This window comes from Daldinia loculata (assembly GCF_022478755.1).
Source record: "Daldinia loculata strain CBS 113971 unplaced genomic scaffold F4817scaffold_44, whole genome shotgun sequence".
Taxonomy (NCBI): domain Eukaryota; kingdom Fungi; phylum Ascomycota; class Sordariomycetes; order Xylariales; family Hypoxylaceae; genus Daldinia; species Daldinia loculata.
The window spans coordinates 105,031-124,340 of record NW_026054898.1 but is presented as its reverse complement, the minus strand read 5'-3'; the positions used below and the strand labels follow the sequence as shown (position 1 = coordinate 124,340).

At 46.3% G+C, this 19,310-nt stretch overlaps 6 protein-coding genes and 1 non-coding gene across 7 annotated transcripts; 2 read left to right on the top strand and 5 right to left on the bottom strand.

Moving 5' to 3' along the window:
• Positions 1 to 399: 399 nt before the first annotated feature.
• F4817DRAFT_345149 (initiation factor 2) lies at positions 400 to 4,410 on the bottom strand. Its single transcript, XM_049304227.1, has 4 exons — positions 4,301 to 4,410; positions 3,763 to 4,210; positions 1,126 to 3,687; positions 400 to 1,018 (listed from the first exon to the last, which is right to left on the bottom strand). The coding sequence occupies exons 1-4, from the start codon at positions 4,322 to 4,324 to the stop codon at positions 867 to 869; spliced, it is 3,186 nt and encodes a 1,061-aa protein (XP_049156693.1). The 5' UTR covers positions 4,325 to 4,410; the 3' UTR covers positions 400 to 866.
• A 203-nt stretch (positions 4,411 to 4,613) lies between these two features.
• Positions 4,614 to 5,821, top strand: F4817DRAFT_345148 (uncharacterized protein). The gene has a single exon (XM_049304226.1). The coding sequence runs from the start codon at positions 4,683 to 4,685 to the stop codon at positions 5,715 to 5,717; it is 1,035 nt and encodes a 344-aa protein (XP_049156692.1). The 5' UTR covers positions 4,614 to 4,682; the 3' UTR covers positions 5,718 to 5,821.
• A 293-nt stretch (positions 5,822 to 6,114) lies between these two features.
• On the bottom strand, positions 6,115 to 7,372 carry F4817DRAFT_345144 (uncharacterized protein). The gene is made up of 3 exons (XM_049304225.1): positions 7,033 to 7,372; positions 6,405 to 6,967; positions 6,115 to 6,346 (listed from the first exon to the last, which is right to left on the bottom strand). The coding sequence occupies exons 1-3, from the start codon at positions 7,103 to 7,105 to the stop codon at positions 6,221 to 6,223; spliced, it is 762 nt and encodes a 253-aa protein (XP_049156691.1). The 5' UTR covers positions 7,106 to 7,372; the 3' UTR covers positions 6,115 to 6,220.
• A 1,283-nt stretch (positions 7,373 to 8,655) lies between these two features.
• F4817DRAFT_360364 (uncharacterized protein) lies at positions 8,656 to 9,735 on the bottom strand (the record flags this gene model as incomplete). The annotated part of the gene is made up of 1 exon (XM_049306272.1): positions 8,656 to 9,735. One exon carries the CDS (start codon positions 9,733 to 9,735, stop codon positions 8,656 to 8,658), a length of 1,080 nt encoding a protein of 359 aa, XP_049156690.1.
• Positions 9,736 to 11,980: 2,245 nt separating this feature from the next.
• On the top strand, positions 11,981 to 12,083 carry F4817DRAFT_t122. Its single transcript has one exon. It is a non-coding gene; the product is annotated as a tRNA-Pro (tRNA).
• A 929-nt stretch (positions 12,084 to 13,012) lies between these two features.
• Positions 13,013 to 13,637, bottom strand: F4817DRAFT_318255 (uncharacterized protein; the record flags this gene model as incomplete). The annotated part of the gene is made up of 2 exons (XM_049300900.1): positions 13,013 to 13,312; positions 13,512 to 13,637. The coding sequence occupies 2 exons, from the start codon at positions 13,635 to 13,637 to the stop codon at positions 13,013 to 13,015; spliced, it is 426 nt and encodes a 141-aa protein (XP_049156689.1).
• Positions 13,638 to 17,919: 4,282 nt separating this feature from the next.
• F4817DRAFT_360363 (uncharacterized protein) lies at positions 17,920 to 19,145 on the bottom strand (the record flags this gene model as incomplete). The annotated part of the gene is made up of 2 exons (XM_049306271.1): positions 17,920 to 18,801; positions 18,876 to 19,145. 2 exons carry the CDS (start codon positions 19,143 to 19,145, stop codon positions 17,920 to 17,922), a joined length of 1,152 nt encoding a protein of 383 aa, XP_049156688.1.
• Between the last annotated feature and the right edge of the window lie 165 nt (positions 19,146 to 19,310).

Sequence of the window (19,310 nt, the reverse complement as noted above, 5' to 3'; positions counted from 1 at the left end):
TTTTCTCTTCTTCTGTCTTTGTTTAATGGTGAATGTTACGGCGCGTAGATGGGTTGATCCAGGCCAGGGCCTTGGCTCTTCGAGACTTGCGCTTACTCCGTTGCTATGTAGCTCTATGTATCCTCTACGCCATCGCCGTCCTCGTTAGGCAGACAGCAATACTCTTCTTCTTCTTCTTCTATATAAGTACCTACCTAAGGTATATTCTCCCTTCATATCTAGGTATCTAGGTACCTACCTAACTCACACCCCATTTCCTTCGCTTAAGTAACAGCCCATCAAACTCTCGAGACCAGACGACTTGAAAAATGATGCTTTACTTCAGAGGTATGTAAGGTATGTAAGGGACTTTGATGCTCATCAATTACAAGATTTACTTACATCAAAGTCGAGATTCCCTGGAACTAGAAGAATACATACATACCTAAGTTGCAAGTATATTGTTATATTCCGCATTTCATCGAGGCCATTTCCAATTGGAGAGAGTTGACAGGTGTATATATACACGACAATACCACATGCAAATCCATATGTACAAGCACCCGAGTAGGCAATGCCTGCCTAGATACATTACTCGGCCCAATATGGTACAACTGACGGGAAACGAGTACCGCCCCCAAGTCCCCATCATGTCCTGCCTAGTTCCATATGCTCTTTTCTTCTACCGATGTATATATATATATATATATATGAACGTGACCAGCCCCCGATATGCAGTGCACCGTCTATCCATGTTCATATACACCCATATCATACAAGGCGTTCCATAGTTTATTTCTAGGCTAACTACCTAAGGTAGTTAAACCTCTCATGCAACCTCCCTCCAGCTTCTAATAATCGTCGCTATAGCCGACTAGGTTAGTCACTCAAAAGCTGCGCTCGGTCCTAACCTCCTCGTAAGCCTGAATCTGGTCGCCGACCCGGAAGTCCTGGAACTCGTCGAAGCCGATACCGCACTCGGTGCCCCTGCGCACCTCCGCCACATCCTTCTTGAGATGCTTTAGGGTTTCAAGTTTGCCTGCATAGGGCGTTAGTACAAGAACTGGGAGAATATATATCGGCGCGGGAAGAACCGAGAAGAAAGGAGATGTTGAAGGAAAAGGAATAAAAAAGGAGAGGGCTCACCGTCATAAATCTTCTTCCCACCCCTGATAATACGGAAGAGATTATTCCTCGCCACCTGCCCGTTGCGCACCCTACACCCGGCAATATTCTTATACGTGCGGCCCTTAATATTGATCGGGAAGACTTGCAGCACCTCCGCCTCGCCCAGCACGCGGCTAGTGATCTCAGGCTCCAGGTACTTGCTCAAAGTGGCCTTGATGTCGTCCACCAAATGATAGATAACAGTATGGTCCATGATCTTCACCCCCTTCTCCTCTGCCATCTGCTCGATGTATCCCGGCGTCGTCGTAGCGAAGTTAACAATCACCGAATTCGACGCTGCCGCATGCTCTATGTCGAACTCGCGGATGGGGCCCGTGCCTGACCGCAGGATGCGCGGCTGCACCTCGTGATTGCCTAGCTCCTGGATCGCGGCGCATACTGCTTCCACGGAGCCGTGGAGATCGCCCTTGACTACGAAGTTGACCGTCTTCGGGCCGTTATCTTCTTCGGGTAGGGGCTCGACAACCGCTTCGTCAGCTGCGGCGGCCTTCTCGCGAGCACGTTTTTCTTGGAGTGCTTTGCGAGCCTCAGATATACTTGCCTGAGCGATAGCGTCTTTCTCCCGCTCGAGAAGACCCTCGCGGTACTCTACCGCATCTTTAGCACGACCCTCGTCGGGTGCCTGGATAACTTGGTCGCCTGCGGCAGGAAGATCTTTCCAGCCTAAGATTTCGACCGGAGTGCCAGGCGGCGCCTCGTCTATATCAAGACCAGCCTCGTTGCGCAGGTGTCGGATCTTTGCCCACGTGACACCAGCTGCGATATAGTCACCCGGTCGCAGAGTACCTCGCTTGACTAGAACGGTGGCGGCCTTCCCTAAGGGCTTAAGGCTACTCTCGAGGACCCAACCTTCTGCGGGGCCGTCGAGTTCAGCTCGATGGTCCAAGATTTCAGAGAGCAGAAGGATGTTCTCTTCCAAGTCTTCCATACCCTGGCCCGTCTTGCCACTCACGCAGACAACTTGGACGTCTCCACCAAAGTCTTCGATCTCAACTCCTTCACGCGCAAGGTCATGCTTAACCTGATCTATACGGGCGCCATCCGTATCAATTTTGCTTATAGCCACAATCATCGGCACCTTAGCCGCGCGCGCATGTTTAATAGCTTCAATTGTTTGTGGCTTGACGCTGTCGTCCGCGGCTACGACCAAGACGACAATATCCGTCACATAGGCACCTCGTTGGCGCATCGTAAGGAAAGCAGCGTGTCCGGGGGTGTCAAGAAAGGTGATGGGCAACCCGGAGGAGAGCTTCACAGAAAAGGCACCGATTCGCTGTGTGATACCGCCGTGCTCCTGAGCTGCTATAGACGATTTGCGTAGATAATCAAGCAGGGTCGTCTTTCCATGATCAACGTGACCCATAATTGTCACAACCGGCGGTCGTAGTGGCAGAACCGACGGATCTGCAGGTGGAGGGCGAGGTTTGAGGTCATGTTCCGCACCAGACTCGACTGTCGGCTCGAAGCCATACTCCTGCGCAACAAGTGCAGCTGTTTCTCCTGCCATAAGGCTGTCCAGCGTTACGCCCTCGAAGCCTAACTCGCCAAGTTGAGTCAAGAATAGATCGGGTTCAACCTTCAATGCCTCGGCCAATGCTGGGATGCTGATTAATTCTGGCAGTAAGATGGGTACCGCACCGGCCCTTTCAGCTTCGCGTTCCGCTCTGCGTTGTGCCTTTTGTCGACGCTTCTCTTGATACTGGTCGTAGTCAAAGCCCCCCTCGTCATCTCCGTCGTTTCCGCGCCTAGAACTACGCCGTGAACGCCTATCACGACCTCCGCCTCGCCTCTCCTCATCGAACGAACCCAGTCGATTATCACGGCCACGGTCTCGATCCTCGCCCAGGAAACCAACACTAACTTCAGGTATAGCCTGTGACTTTTTCTCTGCATCTTCTTCGACCGAGGGTTCTTCCGCTCTAGCTCTCCTTTTGGGTTTCACATTATCAAATTCTTTCCCCCAATCGTCCAAATCGGATCCCGTCTCTTTTTTAACTGGGTCGCTTTGTATAGCATCCCAAGGGTCCTTTTTGGGAGGCTGCGTCGAATTTAAGTCATTTTTGTCATCAGACGTTTTCGAAGCTTGCTCTGGAGCCGTTGAGCTCTGAGGCTTCGGCCCTAGAAAGCCACCAGAACTCCTATTCATAATAGCCCAAAAGTCCTCACCATCAGATTTACTAGGCGTTTGCTTTCGTGCTAATAAGCCCCATCCCGAATTGTTGTCTGGCTTAGGAGATGGTTTAATAGTATTATCCGGAGCGGCTTGGGACGTCGGTTCTGGCGGCGGCTGTCGATCCTGGTCTGTACTGGGTATTCCCGAATCCTGGCTCGTTGCCCGTACTGGCTCGGGCCTATCATCACGGGATATAGATAGTACTTTCTGAAATATATCCCGGTTGGGTGTGATGATATTTTTGGCATCGTACTTTGTTATTATGTTTCCTAGAAATCTAGAATTTGACCCTCTGTCTCCCTCCCTCCTGGAATAGTTGGACTCCGGCGAACGGGATGAATTAGGCCCTAAAGTGTCGGGGAAGTTAGGTTGAACAATGGGTTTAGGAGCTGAGTTAGGCCGTAAGGAGGTAAGAGGCGTACCTGAATTGAACCCCGAAGCCAAAGGACGCCTAGCAATCACACCCGGCCTCGCGCGATTCTCACTAGGCCCGTTGTCTCTTATAAAGGCGGGGTTTTTTTGTATAGTCATGCCATCTCTATGAAGGCTCTCCTCAATCGCCTCTTGCTTTTGTGCGTTCCATATAAATCTCGCCCGGGGGCCATTATTAGCTGGCTTCGGCTTCGCGGCTTCGGCAGCCTGCTGGGCTTGCTGTTTCGCAAGTAGCTGCTGGCGTGCTAGGAGCTCATGCGGGGAGAGAAAGTCATCCGGCTTAGACTGCGTCTGAGGCTTAACCTGACTTCCCCATCCGCCGCCCCATCCGTCATCGCCTCTCAAAATCGTTGTGTTTGAAAAGTGTTTTTCGGTCCGCGGGGTCGCTGGCCGTAGCGAAAGCCGATGTCGACAGAAAGCGCATATTGAAGACTCCCGCTGCGCAACATATTAGTTAGCTTAGAATCAGATTTAAAGTAAATATAAAATATAATTGGAATAAATTCAACCAAAATGAAGTGAACTAACCCCTGATACTCTCGCTCTCAACATGGTGAAAGTGGCTGCTTCATATCGTCATGCGACTTTTTGAAGCTAGAGTAATCCTAGTCGAGTTTTATCGAGATAAAAAGTTCCGTATCGCAAGCGGCAACGCACGTCAAGTCGGATACCAAAAACTTTTTAGTGGGACCAAAGGGATGAAGCCGCGGGGCCATCAATGCCAAGAAAACGGATCTGTCAGCCACGAGAAATGCAGGGGGTACCTAAAGTGCCACGGAACGGAACAGGGGTAGCTTCAGCCACAACCCCTGTCATCTCGAATTTTTGACAACTTTCATCCCCTATCTGACCGATCATTCATTTTCAATCATTAACTCTTTTTTCCTATTTTCCTATAATTCTCACTACTATGGCTCGCCAAAGAGGCTCGGGGAAGTCGACTTCCACCAAGAAGAAGGATACCGGCCCGCCAGCCCCCTTTAAGAAACCCCCCGATGTCCTGCAGCCTTTCATCGAGACGCTCGATGAGAAGTGCGTATATATCACACACATCGACAACCACCAACGGAACTTCAAGCGCAAGATCTTCGTTGTCCCCGTGCTCATGAACATTGCCCTAACAGCTGCCCTGCTATATCGCATATGGTACATTGCGCCTTACTACCTACGGATCTTCGTCTCTATTCTAGGCTATTTTAATGAGACCACCATGGTTGTCGATGAGATGGAGTGGAACGAGATCATCCCCGAGGTCGCCAAGCGTGCCTTCTCTTTCATGCTGGACTTCCTGCTTGTTGTATTTGTCTGGTCCTGGCCTATCGATTTTGTTATTGGCAACGAGCACGGAAGCCCCGTCATGTGGCGGTGGAACGTCGGGTTCAGAAACCAGGAGGTTGTCGTGCGAAGAAGTAGGAAATGGGTCGAAACTACTGGCGACTTTGTCAACGACGAAGGGGCAAGGAGCCTCTTCATATCGCGTATCAGTATGGCGACAGCACCTATGCTTATCAACGAGAAGACCGGCTACCTTCTTATGACTGCTGACTGGGACCTGGACTGGGCCGCCATGGTTGACGCCACTATGATGGTGGACGAGAAGATGGCTGCAATAGAGGCCTTTAAGACGGTCATCCTGCTTTTCCACGAGAATTACGGATGGCTTTGCGTGGACACGACAGTTGGTGAGAATGATGTGGAAGACGAGAGGAGACGCCAGGTGTTCGCGTTCAGAGATGCACTTGCTGCCGTTGGCAAGGAGGCTCTGTTTTACCGCTGGATTGAGATAATACAGTTTGAATCAACACGGCCTGGTGGTTTCACGACAGATAGACAGGAAAAAACTGCACAGGAAATCAGAGATTTGTTCAACAAGGAGGGCATCGACTTTGATAAATTTTGGGAGGAGAGTGTGGGCCAGAGTGGTCTTGCTACTCCTGGGATGTAATTGATATAGACAGGAGGGTTTAGAATAGACAGGTATATATACTATTATGCACATTATGCAGATATTCGGGTTAGTTTAATGGTCAACAAGTTCATTCATACCAACTGATTGATTCATTATTTGGTTGCTAGCTTATGTACCTATGTATAGCATCACATAGAGAGAGTACATGTAAGACGTGCGAATGCTCAAGTAGACAAGTTCAGCTGCATAATCCTGCAACATACGAAAATGAAAAACATTAGTACCCATCGGGTTAATAGACACCACACAAGTGAGTTTCACAAAACAAGTAAAACTAAAATACCAAGACAGAAAGAGCACATTAATACCAAGGAACTAGCAAAATGGGACATTCACAACTACGCACACAAGACAAGTATTAGAGACAATAACCTGCAAGGCAACTCAAGAGTGTTTTATTGATATGCAATGTGAAATGGCCCGAATGATTCAAGGCCATGCAGACTACGCCAACCGCAGTCCATCATGAATGGTTACGTTCATTTAGTTGACTTTTTCTTTCCTCCAACACTCTTGCCCAGGGCAGCCTCGCGTTTCTTTGCTTCCTTGGCCTCAATCTCAGTTCTTCGGGCCTTCTCCTGTGCCTCTCTCTCTTCCTTCTCAGCCTAGATTCACACGTTAGTAGACTATAATTGTATGTGTTAAGCGCTTATGATTACGAACCTGCTTTCTCGCAGCCTCGGCGTCTCGCTTCTCTCGGATGAGTCGTAAACGCGCCAGGTCAGCCTTAGCCTCGTCTGTCTTGCCAGCCTCGTGAAGTTTGCGGTACCTCTCCTTGGCTTGCTGGGCTTCTAGGGTTTCGCGCTCCTTTCGACTCATGGTCGACAAGTTCTTGACACCCTCGGTAGCCTCCTCAACATCGTTAGTTGACAACGGGGCCTTGGCCATGTTTCGTGCAGCTTTGGAGTGGTTCGGGTTGGCAGGCATATCGTCATCTTCCTCTTCAGATTCAGAATCAGTAGGCAGGTCGCCGACTTGAACAGTCTTGTTCTTCCTGGCAATAGCTGCCTCCTTCTGGGCCTTCTTAGCCTGTTTGCGCTCCTCTCGAGTTAACTCGGCCGTCTGTTGGGAAGGGCCAGCATCGTCGTCGTCCTCCGAGTCTTCCTCTTCAGAGCTCTCTTCCTCATCGTCGTCTTCGTCATCCTTTTTGGCATTTGCGCTCCACATGCTGATCTCATTACCATCAGCGTCAAGGGGTCGGAGGTCACGAGAGAAGTGCTTTCCGCCTAGAGAAAGGAAAATTAGTGACCGAAAGCTTGTAAATCGAAAGGGAATTTTACTAAGGACATACCTCCTCGAGTGAACTTCCTAAACTTGCCTCCACGGCCACGAGAATTGCCACCGGGTGCTCCTCGTCCAGACATGATGACGGCGTTGAAGGATGGTAGTAAGAATGACGATTGGTGGGATGGCGGATGGCGGGGTAGATAAACCAGGATCGCGACTGGAAATAAATACGGTATGGCGCAAAACAATCCAAGTCAATTTGATTGTGAAATTGGAAGGATTCAAGGTTTTAGTTCTATTGTTCGCAAACAGTGAGTAAATAGAAACAAGAAAAGCAAAAGAACAAGTTATAAAATAAAAGATAGGTTGTTGAGATGAGTAAAAGACGTACCTGAGTCAAACGGCGTTGGTGGAAGAGGGGCAAAAAAACCACACGACGGTGGTACTCCAACACACGCGATAAAGCCTGGCTCTTGCCGTTGCAGTTTACTATTAGCGCCGTTACTGTAGTAGTCACTGCAGTCACCGCTGCACAGGGCAGTCAGAAGTCCCTAAGAACAAGGCCTGAATGGTGGGGTATGTAAGCTGCTAGCACGCTATGTACGTCGACCATCAATTATAACGCCATTGATTGGCCAGCGTCCGATTAGCTTTAGACACCAGCACATGGCTAGCATGTAAGCAAGTTACGTTCATGCTTATTCGACAAAATCTAATGGAAAAAGGTTATGCCGCTAAGGCAATCCAGTCTCTAAGCCCCACTTTACCAATCCAATAAAAGTGAAATTTCTTGCAACAGCCTTTTCTTCTTTTCTTCTTTTTCTTTTCCTCATCATAAAACTAAAATCCTTCATATTCACTCTGGCTTTCGTCGCTCTTCGGAGCTTTTCAATGGCAGGTCTTGGAGGGGAAATTGGAGGAGAGAGGGAATTATATTCGATCACTTACCCTCTGGCCCGTTGTGGTTCCTTTGGAGCTGCCGTTGGGTACCAGAGAAATATTTTGCATCGATACATGCGTCCGTATACCTACCCAGATAGGTTGAAGCTCTGCAACACTTGTGACGGTTAACAACTTGTTATTAAATGAGTAGACGATGTTTAAAGGGCATGATGGTGGTCAAATGAAAGAGGATGCCACTCGGCCTACATGCTTACATTTTCTGGCGTTCATGACTTCGAGATTGATGTGACACTAAAGTTTAATGCTATATCAAAATGCCATTGGCAATTTGTTATAAGGAACCGACTTTGTGTCATATCCTCCTCTATCTGACCAACCCAGTTGGTTTAGCAATAGACTGAGGAATGGCCTCGATATTGAGGAGACTGGTCTGATGCTTAATCATTAAGTCATACGTGCATCCTTATAGTATAAACATGCAATCCAAATGTTAAAGGTATATATATTAGATTGTTTTTCCTATCCGTTGCCGATCAATATGGCAGGGCGAGATATAGCCACTTACGATGTCAACAGGCACGTTTACTAATTCCATACTTACGATTCAGAAAGTAATTATTTAAAACGCATCGATTGTTTTCTACGAGCTTGACTACCTAAGCTATACTATATGTGAGAGCCTCCTCTGAAAACTGCCCCCAAGATAGCCCGACTGCTACTTCTAACCTAGCAGAAACGCAAAGGAATTCCCGAATGCCACACCCCGTCAGTCAACTGACTACTGTTAATTACCGACCGCCTTCAAAATGTCGGTACGGAAGGTCTCATGTACGTAGGTCCCGGCCTCCTTTTCCAGCATAGCAATCATAAAGAGTCGGACCCCAGGAGAAGGATCATATATGATAGTAGACGGGGGGTTCTGAGAATCCGAAGTGGCTAACTTCTCGTCGCGGACGAGCTCTTGCAAGAGCAGATAGCTAAAGTACAATTCAAGTACCTGCCTGGAACCGAACATAAACGAGCTTTGATTGGTTTTATCTCCGAGGATGCGGAGGTGTGTCATGGAGAAAAGGGCGTATTTGGTGATTGGTATGCATAATCCTGAAAGTGCTTTCAGGGCCGGCATTCGGTCTAGCTTGTTGGTGCTTCTAGTAGACGTAATACACTCCGTGAGTGAAATCCTTAGGTGATTATGGAGGTCCGCTTCTCCATAAAGACCGAGGAGGTTGTCTTTGAGATCATGAGCCTCCGTGAGGTGAAGGCCTCTACATTCCTGAATAAATGGTCCTTCTGCAATGCAATTGCCATCTTTGTCCTTATGCGCTTCCCAGCCCTCAAGATTATATGTCGGCTTACGTCCCGCCATGATTAGCACAGCAGCATTCACAGCATCTATCAACCTCCAGAGCCTTAAAATAGGACCCAGAAATGCTCGAAATGCCCTATACTCTGTCTCTATATTCTCCTTCCAAAGGGAGGTCATCGGTTTCGGCAGCGGTTTGCAGGCGTTAGTGATTGCGGTGACCCATACTAGACAGGGGACGTCAACCTTTTTATCCTCTAAATACGAAGAGGACTGAAGAGAGGGTATACTCTGTTCTCTCATGGAGCAGAGGGAGTTTATGAAATCAGTGAATTCATTATGACTTAGTTGGCTAACCCTTACTAAAGGAGCAGCATCCTTAAGTACCTGGCGGAGTCTCTCCGTAAGCTCCTTAGGCGGAAGTAACGAATCGTTTTCTCCCGGGGTCTTGCTCTTTGCCGTAACATATTGAAGCTCGGTTGAGGATTGAGCGTACTCCACCGAGGGCCGAGTCTTCTTCGCAGATGTCTCCCCAAAATTCTGTTCTTCTGTAGAGTCCATCAAAGGCTCAACTGAGCTAGGGCTTCGTTTTTGTGGGTTCATCGTCTTCAGGAGGAAGTTTCCTTGTCGTTGTTACCTCAGAACTGTAGTAGGTGCTTTGACTGGTATCTCGAAGAATTTGAAGTCTTGAACGTAGGGTTCTAGTAAATTCCAGTTCGGTGTGTAGTATGAAATAACAATCTTGGGCACTACTGCATACAGATACCCCGGGTTTGAAAACAATACGGTCTGAGGGCATATATGTTATGAAACTATCGACAATGTAAGCTGATGAAGTACTATACGTTGTTGTATCAGGGATGAAGATCTATCCGAATCCCAGGTTTTAGATACCCAAGATAGAGAGTACGTATTGCAACTTCTCAAATGGTCCGTTCTATTCTTGTGTGGCTTCCTATGCATCTATTCGTTATCGTGGCTTCCGTTATCCTGCACCATCTAACACTAATAGGTATATCTAGCAGCTTCATTCGTTTGATGTTTCTATTAATTATTAGCCACCTGCATATTCCATAGCACAAGTAGCTACCTGGATTACGCGATCCATGGTGGATAGCACTTTCAAGTCGAGAAGTATTGCCTAGGCAGTTTAGAAACAACGTCATCGGTCACTATGTAAATTACGTAGAAGCGAAAGCCAATTTTTTTCTCTCCTTATTAGGACGGCATAACATCAGTGATCTCTTAATTATAATACATACTTCCTAATTTAATCTTGAAGTTTGATAGGGGCCATCTGCTTGCGAGCATCATTGGCCTTTAGTGCAAGTTAAACACTAATGGGCTGTCCCCTTCGTCTCGGGTCTTGTGCACCCGACAGCTATGCATGTTAAGTCTATTCCCATCTCATCTTCGCCACAACAATCATTTCTCACCAATCTACCTTCTTGAATTCTCTCAATTTGCACCTGTTTTTGGAGACTAAATCTGATCCGGCACACGTCACTGCCTTACTCTCAAACTCCTCAATCCTAGCGGTGGGTGCTTGGGAACTATGGAGTTTCGAGAGAAGTCCCGGCCTCATTTCTTCAGTGTTCATCGTATCGAAGCAATGCGGGCTCGTATAGTTTTGAAGAGTTGAGTAGGCGTCTTTTAAGTCGAAGAGCTCCGCAAAATGCGAGGTATATACCAACCCCCTAGAAAAGCCTTGTCTCCACCTACGTAATGGAATTGAAACTCGTCAGTCTGAGGGATAGCCCCCCCGAAGATGAGTCATTGTATATAGGGGTAGATCACCCTGTCGGTCCTCCGGTATCGTGTTATTACCGCTCCGTTGTTTCTCTGCTGTTTCCTCCGTGTGCTTACGATCATCGTAGTCGTCACCTTATAATAGATACCTAATAGATGCTATCATAATAGCTCATACTACAGAAAAGATTTCCCTTGGCGTTGGCGGTACATGTGAACTGTTAAATCCGGTGAATATCATGATCAGCTGCTTAGGTCTAGAGTTCCTCGAGGAACAACGAGGTCGTTTCTATGTTCCTTATATCCACATTGTGACAACGGGTCTCCTTTTAAAAGACCATACTTTCAACATAATTGAGATTATGACTCTCCCACTGAAGTTTGATTCATAGAGCTTTAAGAGTTCTGGGACTGCCTTGGGGGGTTTATATATGGATCTCCCCTTTTCGAATAATTATGCCGATTTTCTCGTAGGTGTAAATGATTATTCAAAATCCCTATACCAATATCAACCGAGCCATGCCCGGTTCCTGTTGTATTATTTGAGAGTTATGCAGTACTAGACTCGGGCTGATGAAACCTCTAGGCTCTAGCCGTTAGACATCCGACCTCCTAATATCGTCTTCTTGGTCATGGCTCTCTAGCTGATATTCGGCTCACTGCATAATTCCTCACAATCACCTTAATGATGCGACAATATGTGACAGACAGCAGAAACTAATCACTACAACAAAACTACTAATTACAAGATACCCTTAATATTATTCTATACCCAATGTCACAGGCATTAGAAATCCTTCACATGTCAATCAAGCGCATACAAACAGCCAATACATGTATAAAACCAAGGTACGTACCCTACAAGCCTAGCCACAAATAGGTAGCTTAGCCCCCACCCGCGCCTGAAAAACAATGGGGCCCTAGCCTCCAACCAGGTGCAACTGTTCCCACCCCCGCCAATGCAGACAAAAGAACCAAAATAGCAGCTCAGTCTTCCACAACAAGGCGAATTCTCCAGTCTGAAATTCAGACAAGGATTATGGTCCCTGGTGAAATCGGCTCAATGGTCTAGTCGTATGATTCTCGCTTCGGGCCACCGAAGTCCCTACGCTTCCAAGCGCAGATGCGAGAGGTCCCGGGTTCAATTCCCGGTTGAGCCCATCTTTTTTTGAATTTATTCAATTTTATCTTCTATATTGTTTTTTTTTAAGCAAGTTTAACAGCAACCCAACAACAAGTGCACTCATGATTACCTAATATACAACTATACAAATTAACCGTCGCAGCCATTATGCATAGGTACCTAATTATGTCATCCGGTATTTTAGGGCGTGAGCACTCAAGCCGCTACCTAGGGCTTGAAATCTTCTGGATGTGTATCATGTAAGCAACTACATAACAACTCCAATATATAATCCCTATTATTCCTATCATCCTTTCTATTCTGGTATCTTATGAGTAAGAGGCTGCTCGTATCCCAGCTTGATCTATTTACTCTCGAAGTCCCGTAAATTAACTTGATATATAGCTTAAGCGAACCAGAATGTACGCAGGGTCCAAAGCATCACAAGTGGCTACTACAAACCTCCAGTGGTGTTATTTACATCCGTCGGAAATACATCTTTCAGCCAACCCGAATGCTTATTAGTACTGACCAGATTCACGACGACATATATCCTTACCAATTATCGTAACTATAATAACAGCAATAATTAATTCATCACCAAATTCTACGAGAAGATCTTGGGGCAATACCGAAAGTGGTACGCATGTCACTCCGATTGTAGAAAATTATCTAGTATGCTGCTAATATCAACGCAAATTACTGCCAATTCGATGCAGATCCGGCAGCACCATCCTGCGCATCATGCCTGCCAACCGTAGTGGCCACTGCAAATTGCCTCCAGTCAACGCCGCGTAGTTGTAATCCGAGATTTCGTTTGCTTCATGCCAGCTGAAACGCAATTCCTCCATTAGAATAGAATCAAATCTGAGTAGAGACTGCTGCCGGTATCAAGTCTCTCGAAATAACTGAAGGAAATGAACGCCTAGATATTACCGATGAAGAAATCCACCCCTAAGAGCACGCCTAAGCCTCGCCATCGGCCAGTTCCTCGTCAATGTAGTCCTCGATCTCCTCCTTCTTGGGTACGACCTTAGAGGCCTTTTTGCCGCGGGGCTTCTTAGTGGGAGTACCTTCGCCAGCCTCGCCGTCGGCCTTGCGCTTCTTGGGAGTACCCCTGCCTCTAGTAGAAGTGGCTATGAAGGGAGAGCCGTCGCCTTCACCGCTGGCATGGGCCATGAGCTTCTTCTGGATGGGTCTCCAGATGTGACGAGCAGAGTCAGCGCTGGCGTAATTGCCGATCTTGGCGAGCTTCTTAGCGTCCACCTACACGCATTATATGGTCAGTGTGCTGGTCTTTAGTAGGTATCAAGAAGTAGTATCACGTGATATATTGTAGCACGGTCTGATCTCAAGGACGAGCGTTGTATTTGGTAAATGTGTACGAGACATATATTTCAAGGGGTGGAAGAAGATAGTGAAATGGTGTGCGATAGGTACTAATGAGATGGAGGGTCTTCCTTACCTGGGGCACGCCGTCTTTGACATCGCTGATGCACATGAATGCCATGGCCATGACCTCGATCTCGCGCTGGTTCAGCTCGAGCTTTTCGCCGGATCCATTTGCGCCAGACTTGGTAGGAGTAGACATGATGTTGAGATTCGAAAAGAGAGTGGTTGTAGTATGTTTCGTAATAGTGTCGAGAAGACTTGTTGTGCTGATGGGCATATGTATGTATGTAGGAAGATATTAGGTGTTGATAGAAATGATAGAAGTGAGCGGATGTCTTCAGCAGAATAAGAAATCGGGAAAGTATTGAAATAAGGAAGCCCGAGAGGGGTGCAGCTGCTTCTGGCAAGAAGGGCCGTGAATTTCTGTGAATAGATACTTCTTGGGAAGCAGGAGCATATAAACGCGCAGTCACGTGGCAGGGTGTTTCTATCTTAATTGACAGTAGGTAGCAAGGTGGAACCCACGCATTTGAGACGGGAAGGAACTAGGAAACACCCTGCTATTTGGAAGTTGTGCTGTTCCTATACTATTACAAAAATTACAAATGAGAATCCAATTGCTAAGACTCTAAGTACATGTAAGCAGCATCGTTTTCATCACTTCACTTTTTGGTTGTTCAGTTTGCTCCTTCTTTCTAATTTAAACTTTCAACAAACAATTGGGGTTTTCAAATCTCCAAGTATTCATCGGAGATCCGAGCTCGGACACTTATAAAGCTTGGGTCATGTATAAAGTGAAGCATTCTTGCGTATAGCTTCTTAATAAATTTGCTAAGTTGCTGACGATGCTAATCAATTCTTAAAATCTACCCTGACTTGGTCGGCGCTGCGTAGAAACATATCCACTGTTAGCTTTCGGTGTCTATTACGGGGGTGCCGACTTTTCCATCATGGAGTTCCTACTGTTCGTAGAAATATAACTTCTAGTAGATCCAGTCTACCTATATTTATATGCTTCCTGTGGCGTAGTAATGTGCAGAAGTACTTGAGTAAGTAGGACTGATAACTTACATCAGCTTTGCCAAGAATGAAGTCGAACTACATATACCTATCTATTCGATGCAACTTGACTATGGTTTCTACGTAGCCCTAGCTATCATAAACTCTTATTAATATACGCAATAGTTACGTTAGAATAAAACGTCTCTAGGTGAACTCCTATTATAATGCGTATGAAATTAATGCAGTCGATGTCCCCCATCATAACCCTTACAGCAAGCCTCTGTAGCAATCAACCTTAAGATAAATCATACTGGAGTCAAGTTGTGCTTTCAACAAAATTTTTATTGTGAGTTATATGATGCCTATATTAATGGGCTGAACATTGGGATAGAAATACCTACGTCTCTACGTATTATCAAGAAAGGGGACCATTGGTGGGCATCACAACCACCTATTAGAATTACATACACAACATTGGTATGAGCCTAGTCGTCGGTATAGGTAGCTTTTGTGGTATATGTCTTATGCGTAGAGAGGCATACTTAAAGGCTCCCAGTCAACTTGACCTAGTTATGTCTAAATCTTAAAAAACCGCATGAATGATCTAAGTCTCGATGAACTTCGTAAGAAACTACCGAATTCGATATAGAAACGAAACTATGTTAAACAATAAAAGGAAAAGGATACCGATTCTCGCTAACCGGGCCGAAACACGATTGCACCCACAACTATCAAGCCTCGGGTCCAAATTTCCAGATACAGTGGCTTCAGGTTTGTCGCCAGTTGATTTCATTCCCGGCTCGCTCTAGCACCACTCTCCAACACTAGGTAGGTAATCATGACAACTAAGACGCAACATCAAGACCTGCGTGTTATCCACGTAGCTCTCTTTCGCATGGCAACGGGGTCCTCGGCCGAAGCTTACGGGTCCCTCGAATACAGCTGGCATCGAAGCTAACGCGCGTGTGTCTTATGATACATATTATAGAAGGATAGGGGATGTGGTACCCCTTGAGAGACGATTGGAATATAAGATGGGCGATGGTCAGGAACCGCTATGTGCGTTTCTAGGGAAAGATGTCCCGAATGTACCTTTCCCACGCGTGAACGAGAGGAAGACTCATAGAGCAGGTGATACTAAGAGGAAATTAACGATAGTGATAACAACCGCACGAAAGGCAGGCATGTTTCTACTCCCTGTTGTAGTCCCGGGAGCTGGATTATGGTATTCTGGAACAAGTGTGAGATATCTTGGGCTGTAAAACTTTATATTAAAGGACTAGTTATATGTTCTGATATATTAAGTTACTTTGAAATATATTCTATCAACCGCTATGTCTAGAACTGAGGTGATGAACTGCTCTAATATGCTGTATCATTCTCTGTGGTTCGCGTTAGATTCGTCCCGTCACTTATACGAGGGGGAATAAGGGCAAGGTAGGTATTACTTAGTTATTTATTTAGACAAGGCAATAACTGTTCTAGCTCGTAAAAGGGGGTTCATGCTGGTACAGTTAAAGGTATGTTGATGGAAAGTGCTGGTAAAAAAGGTACGAAACGCTGTAACTATTTTTAATATCTTCCACATCTAGACCCCTTACTAAAACTAGCACTTAATCATCAACTACCAGCATTCTCTTTTCTTGAATCTCTTAACTACTTACACGTAACTTAAAGCCGTTGCATATTTCCCTCACAGCCACAACCAGCAGTACATGTACCAAGCAAATAAAAAAAATAACAGACACCTAATGCACGAACCTTATGAGGTACCTAGGTACCTAACGCAGCGCAGCGCACATGCAACGTTCTACAAGTAAACCTCATATACCTTAACAACAAAGCACTGGTAATCTATTCCGCCATCTACTGCAGTTAGCTCAACTGTTCATCTCACAAATTTATCTGCCATCTCTTGGATATACTTTACCATATACATTCGAATTTATCTCGGGACAATGTTTGGACTATTTAGCAAATTCGCAACTACCATATGACTGACCATTTTGCCATTTTGACCAACTTTTTTTTCTCCCTTCTTTTTTTTTAATGATTAATTTTCTTCCACTTCTCTTTTCTTCTTTTTTTTCTATTTTTGTTTCCTTTTTTTTTTTTATCTATTCTTATTTTCAGCTTTGTCTATAAATGGTTCGCGATGCTGCCTCTTGGCTTAACTACCACTTATATAAAACGGCTTACCTAACTTAAGCCTCATTTCTGGGCATAAAATACCACTTACCCAGCTACACGTACCCAGTTTTACTTCCAGCTATCGTAAATAAACGCGATATCCGATACCATCCACTCCCGTTTAATTAACGTCTATACTAGCAAACATACCTAAATAAATGCAAAGCAACCTACATGACTTATCATTTAAGGCTAGCTACCTAACCACCCCAACCTCGACCCCCCCATCCCGGCATCTCGACCCGTCTTGTGCAACAAACCCCACCTCCCGGAGCCGCACATCAAGAACCTATTGCTGTAAGGGAACGCAACAACGACGCTCTTATCAGTAGCGATAGACGTCCCGACTTGGCTTTATCCTTGCAGAAGTTTGTCGGGTCCTTACATGAGGAATTTTCTATCATGTCTCGCAAACCAACAGCACTTTACCTTACCTTACCTTACCTTACCTTGGGTATATAAACCCAGACGCAGCGCCGGGAATTATTCCTTAAGACCTCACGGGTTCCTTCTCATTTATAGACCGTAATTTATAAATTCACTTCGCTTGGACCCACCTTTTTTCCCGCAATCCCAATCACACGAGACGCGCAAGTTTTAACTGCAGTCATCTATCCATACATACATCTGTATGTAGGTATTCACATACATATTACTACTTATACATCCGTGCCGCCTGCCGACTCGCCAAAACAAAAATACCACAAACTTATCGTGCCACCGGTTCCCCCCAAACCAACCCCTGCGAGCGAACTCAACAAGGTTTAGGTACGGGGTCCGACAGCTCGGGACGCGCGTACAACCAACATTTTATATACTTTATATATCCTTCTTTTCACCGGGTGGGCTTCCCCCCCCCTTCTTTTATATAAAAAAAAAGGCTGCTGAAAACACAAATTTCTTGCAATGCTATTTTATTCATTTAATCCGCGGCGTGACCAAGATGACCTAACCTATCTCCTAGGTAGGTAGTCAGTCATCTATATACAAGAGGAACGCATGCATGCAAAGATTCCACGATATTTCTACGCCTCGCCGTCCTCTCATGAGACCTTCCGTATGTATAAAACTCCCAAACGCAGCGCATCGTCAATTCTATTTCCATTTACGACGACCAGCCTCCCTTAAACGTCTCATAGTACGGTATAGAATAGGCCGGTTTCGTTTCGTATGCAAGAACCCAGGAACGCCACGCAAAATGTCATGGAACATCAGGTGAGGAAATATTACCACCGCTAGCTTTTCTCATAACTTTTTTTTTCTTTTTCGATTCTTTGTCGAAGCTTCTGCTACCGTCCCATGCCACCCTCGGCTTTGAAGTCCGGGCACATCAGATCCCACGGCTTCTTCTGGTTTTTTGCGGTACAGACCGCTTCGTTCGCGAATGCTCGCCATCGATCCAAAAGGTCACTCTTATTGATGCCATCTTTTTGGGTAAAGAAGCTGAAGTGGCCTACTACGGAGCGGGTGTCGATCACGAATGGCCGTCCAATGCGTCTAGGGATATTTGCAGTGATATCTTGCTCGTCATCGTCGGCAATGGGCAGTTGATCTCTGATATCGGAACCCCATACGGCGCAGAAGTTCAAGTTGTACCGGTTGTACCCGGTATCATATGTCTGCTCACCACCGGGACCATCCCCGTTAGGGAGGACTACTGCGGAAGCATTGGGTCCCAAAGCATTTTCTGGGTATCGGATATTTCGGCCGAAGAAATACCGTTGCATCTTATTCTGCTCAAGATTGTACAAGAGAGAATATTGCTGCTGCGCCCCGATACCCCACGACTTCCACGCCAAACCGAATGCAATTGGGTCGGAACCGCGGTTCTGGTCGTATTTGCCCATAGGTGTCTTCAGTAGGTCATAGTGGTCGTCGGATATAAGGAGCCAAGGATGGCCGCGGTACGACGGTTCCATGTCCATGATTTTATATTCGTCCACCAGTTGGTCCTTAGGGTATTTCTTCTTCTCGGAAGCGCGCCACGTCTCCGCAGCGTGAAACGAAGGCTTGCTGCTCGGATCCGGGAGGAAGGGATGGATCGCACCGTAGTGGTATTGTTCCATTCCCGTGACGGGACTGTTAACTAGGTTCGACGAGATGGCATACGGGTGAGGTAGGGCAATGCGTGTATGGACGAGTTGAGGGATGGCGTCGGGGTGGATATAAACCTGCATAATTAGGTCAGTCAACAACTCGTCCCAGTTTCTTAATACCATCCTGCTGGATGTAGGGGTTTACTCACAATATCGTCATCTATTTTGACATAAATAGTCTTGTCCTCAACGGCATAATTCCACATGCACTTATACTTTTCACCTTCGCATTTTCCCTTGCCCACAATCTTATAACCGGGAGTCTTCTTGACAAGATCTTCTATCCAGGTAACGTCGTCTTTTTCCTTGGTGTGGGCCATAAACCACACCTCGTCAAAGTAGCCGCCATTCGATGCCAGATTCTGCTGAAGGTAACAATCCAAGAGGTCGACATATCTCTTACGGCCATAAAAGACCATACCGATGACTTTGATACCAGCGGGTTTTTTCCACCCACCTTTAGGAGCAATGCTATCTATCTTGATCTTGTCGGTTCGGCTGGCTCCCTTAGGTTCGTACCGGCCATCTTCGCCTACGGGCCATGTGGTGCAATACTTGTCGTTGGCCTCGAGTTTTGGTGGTTT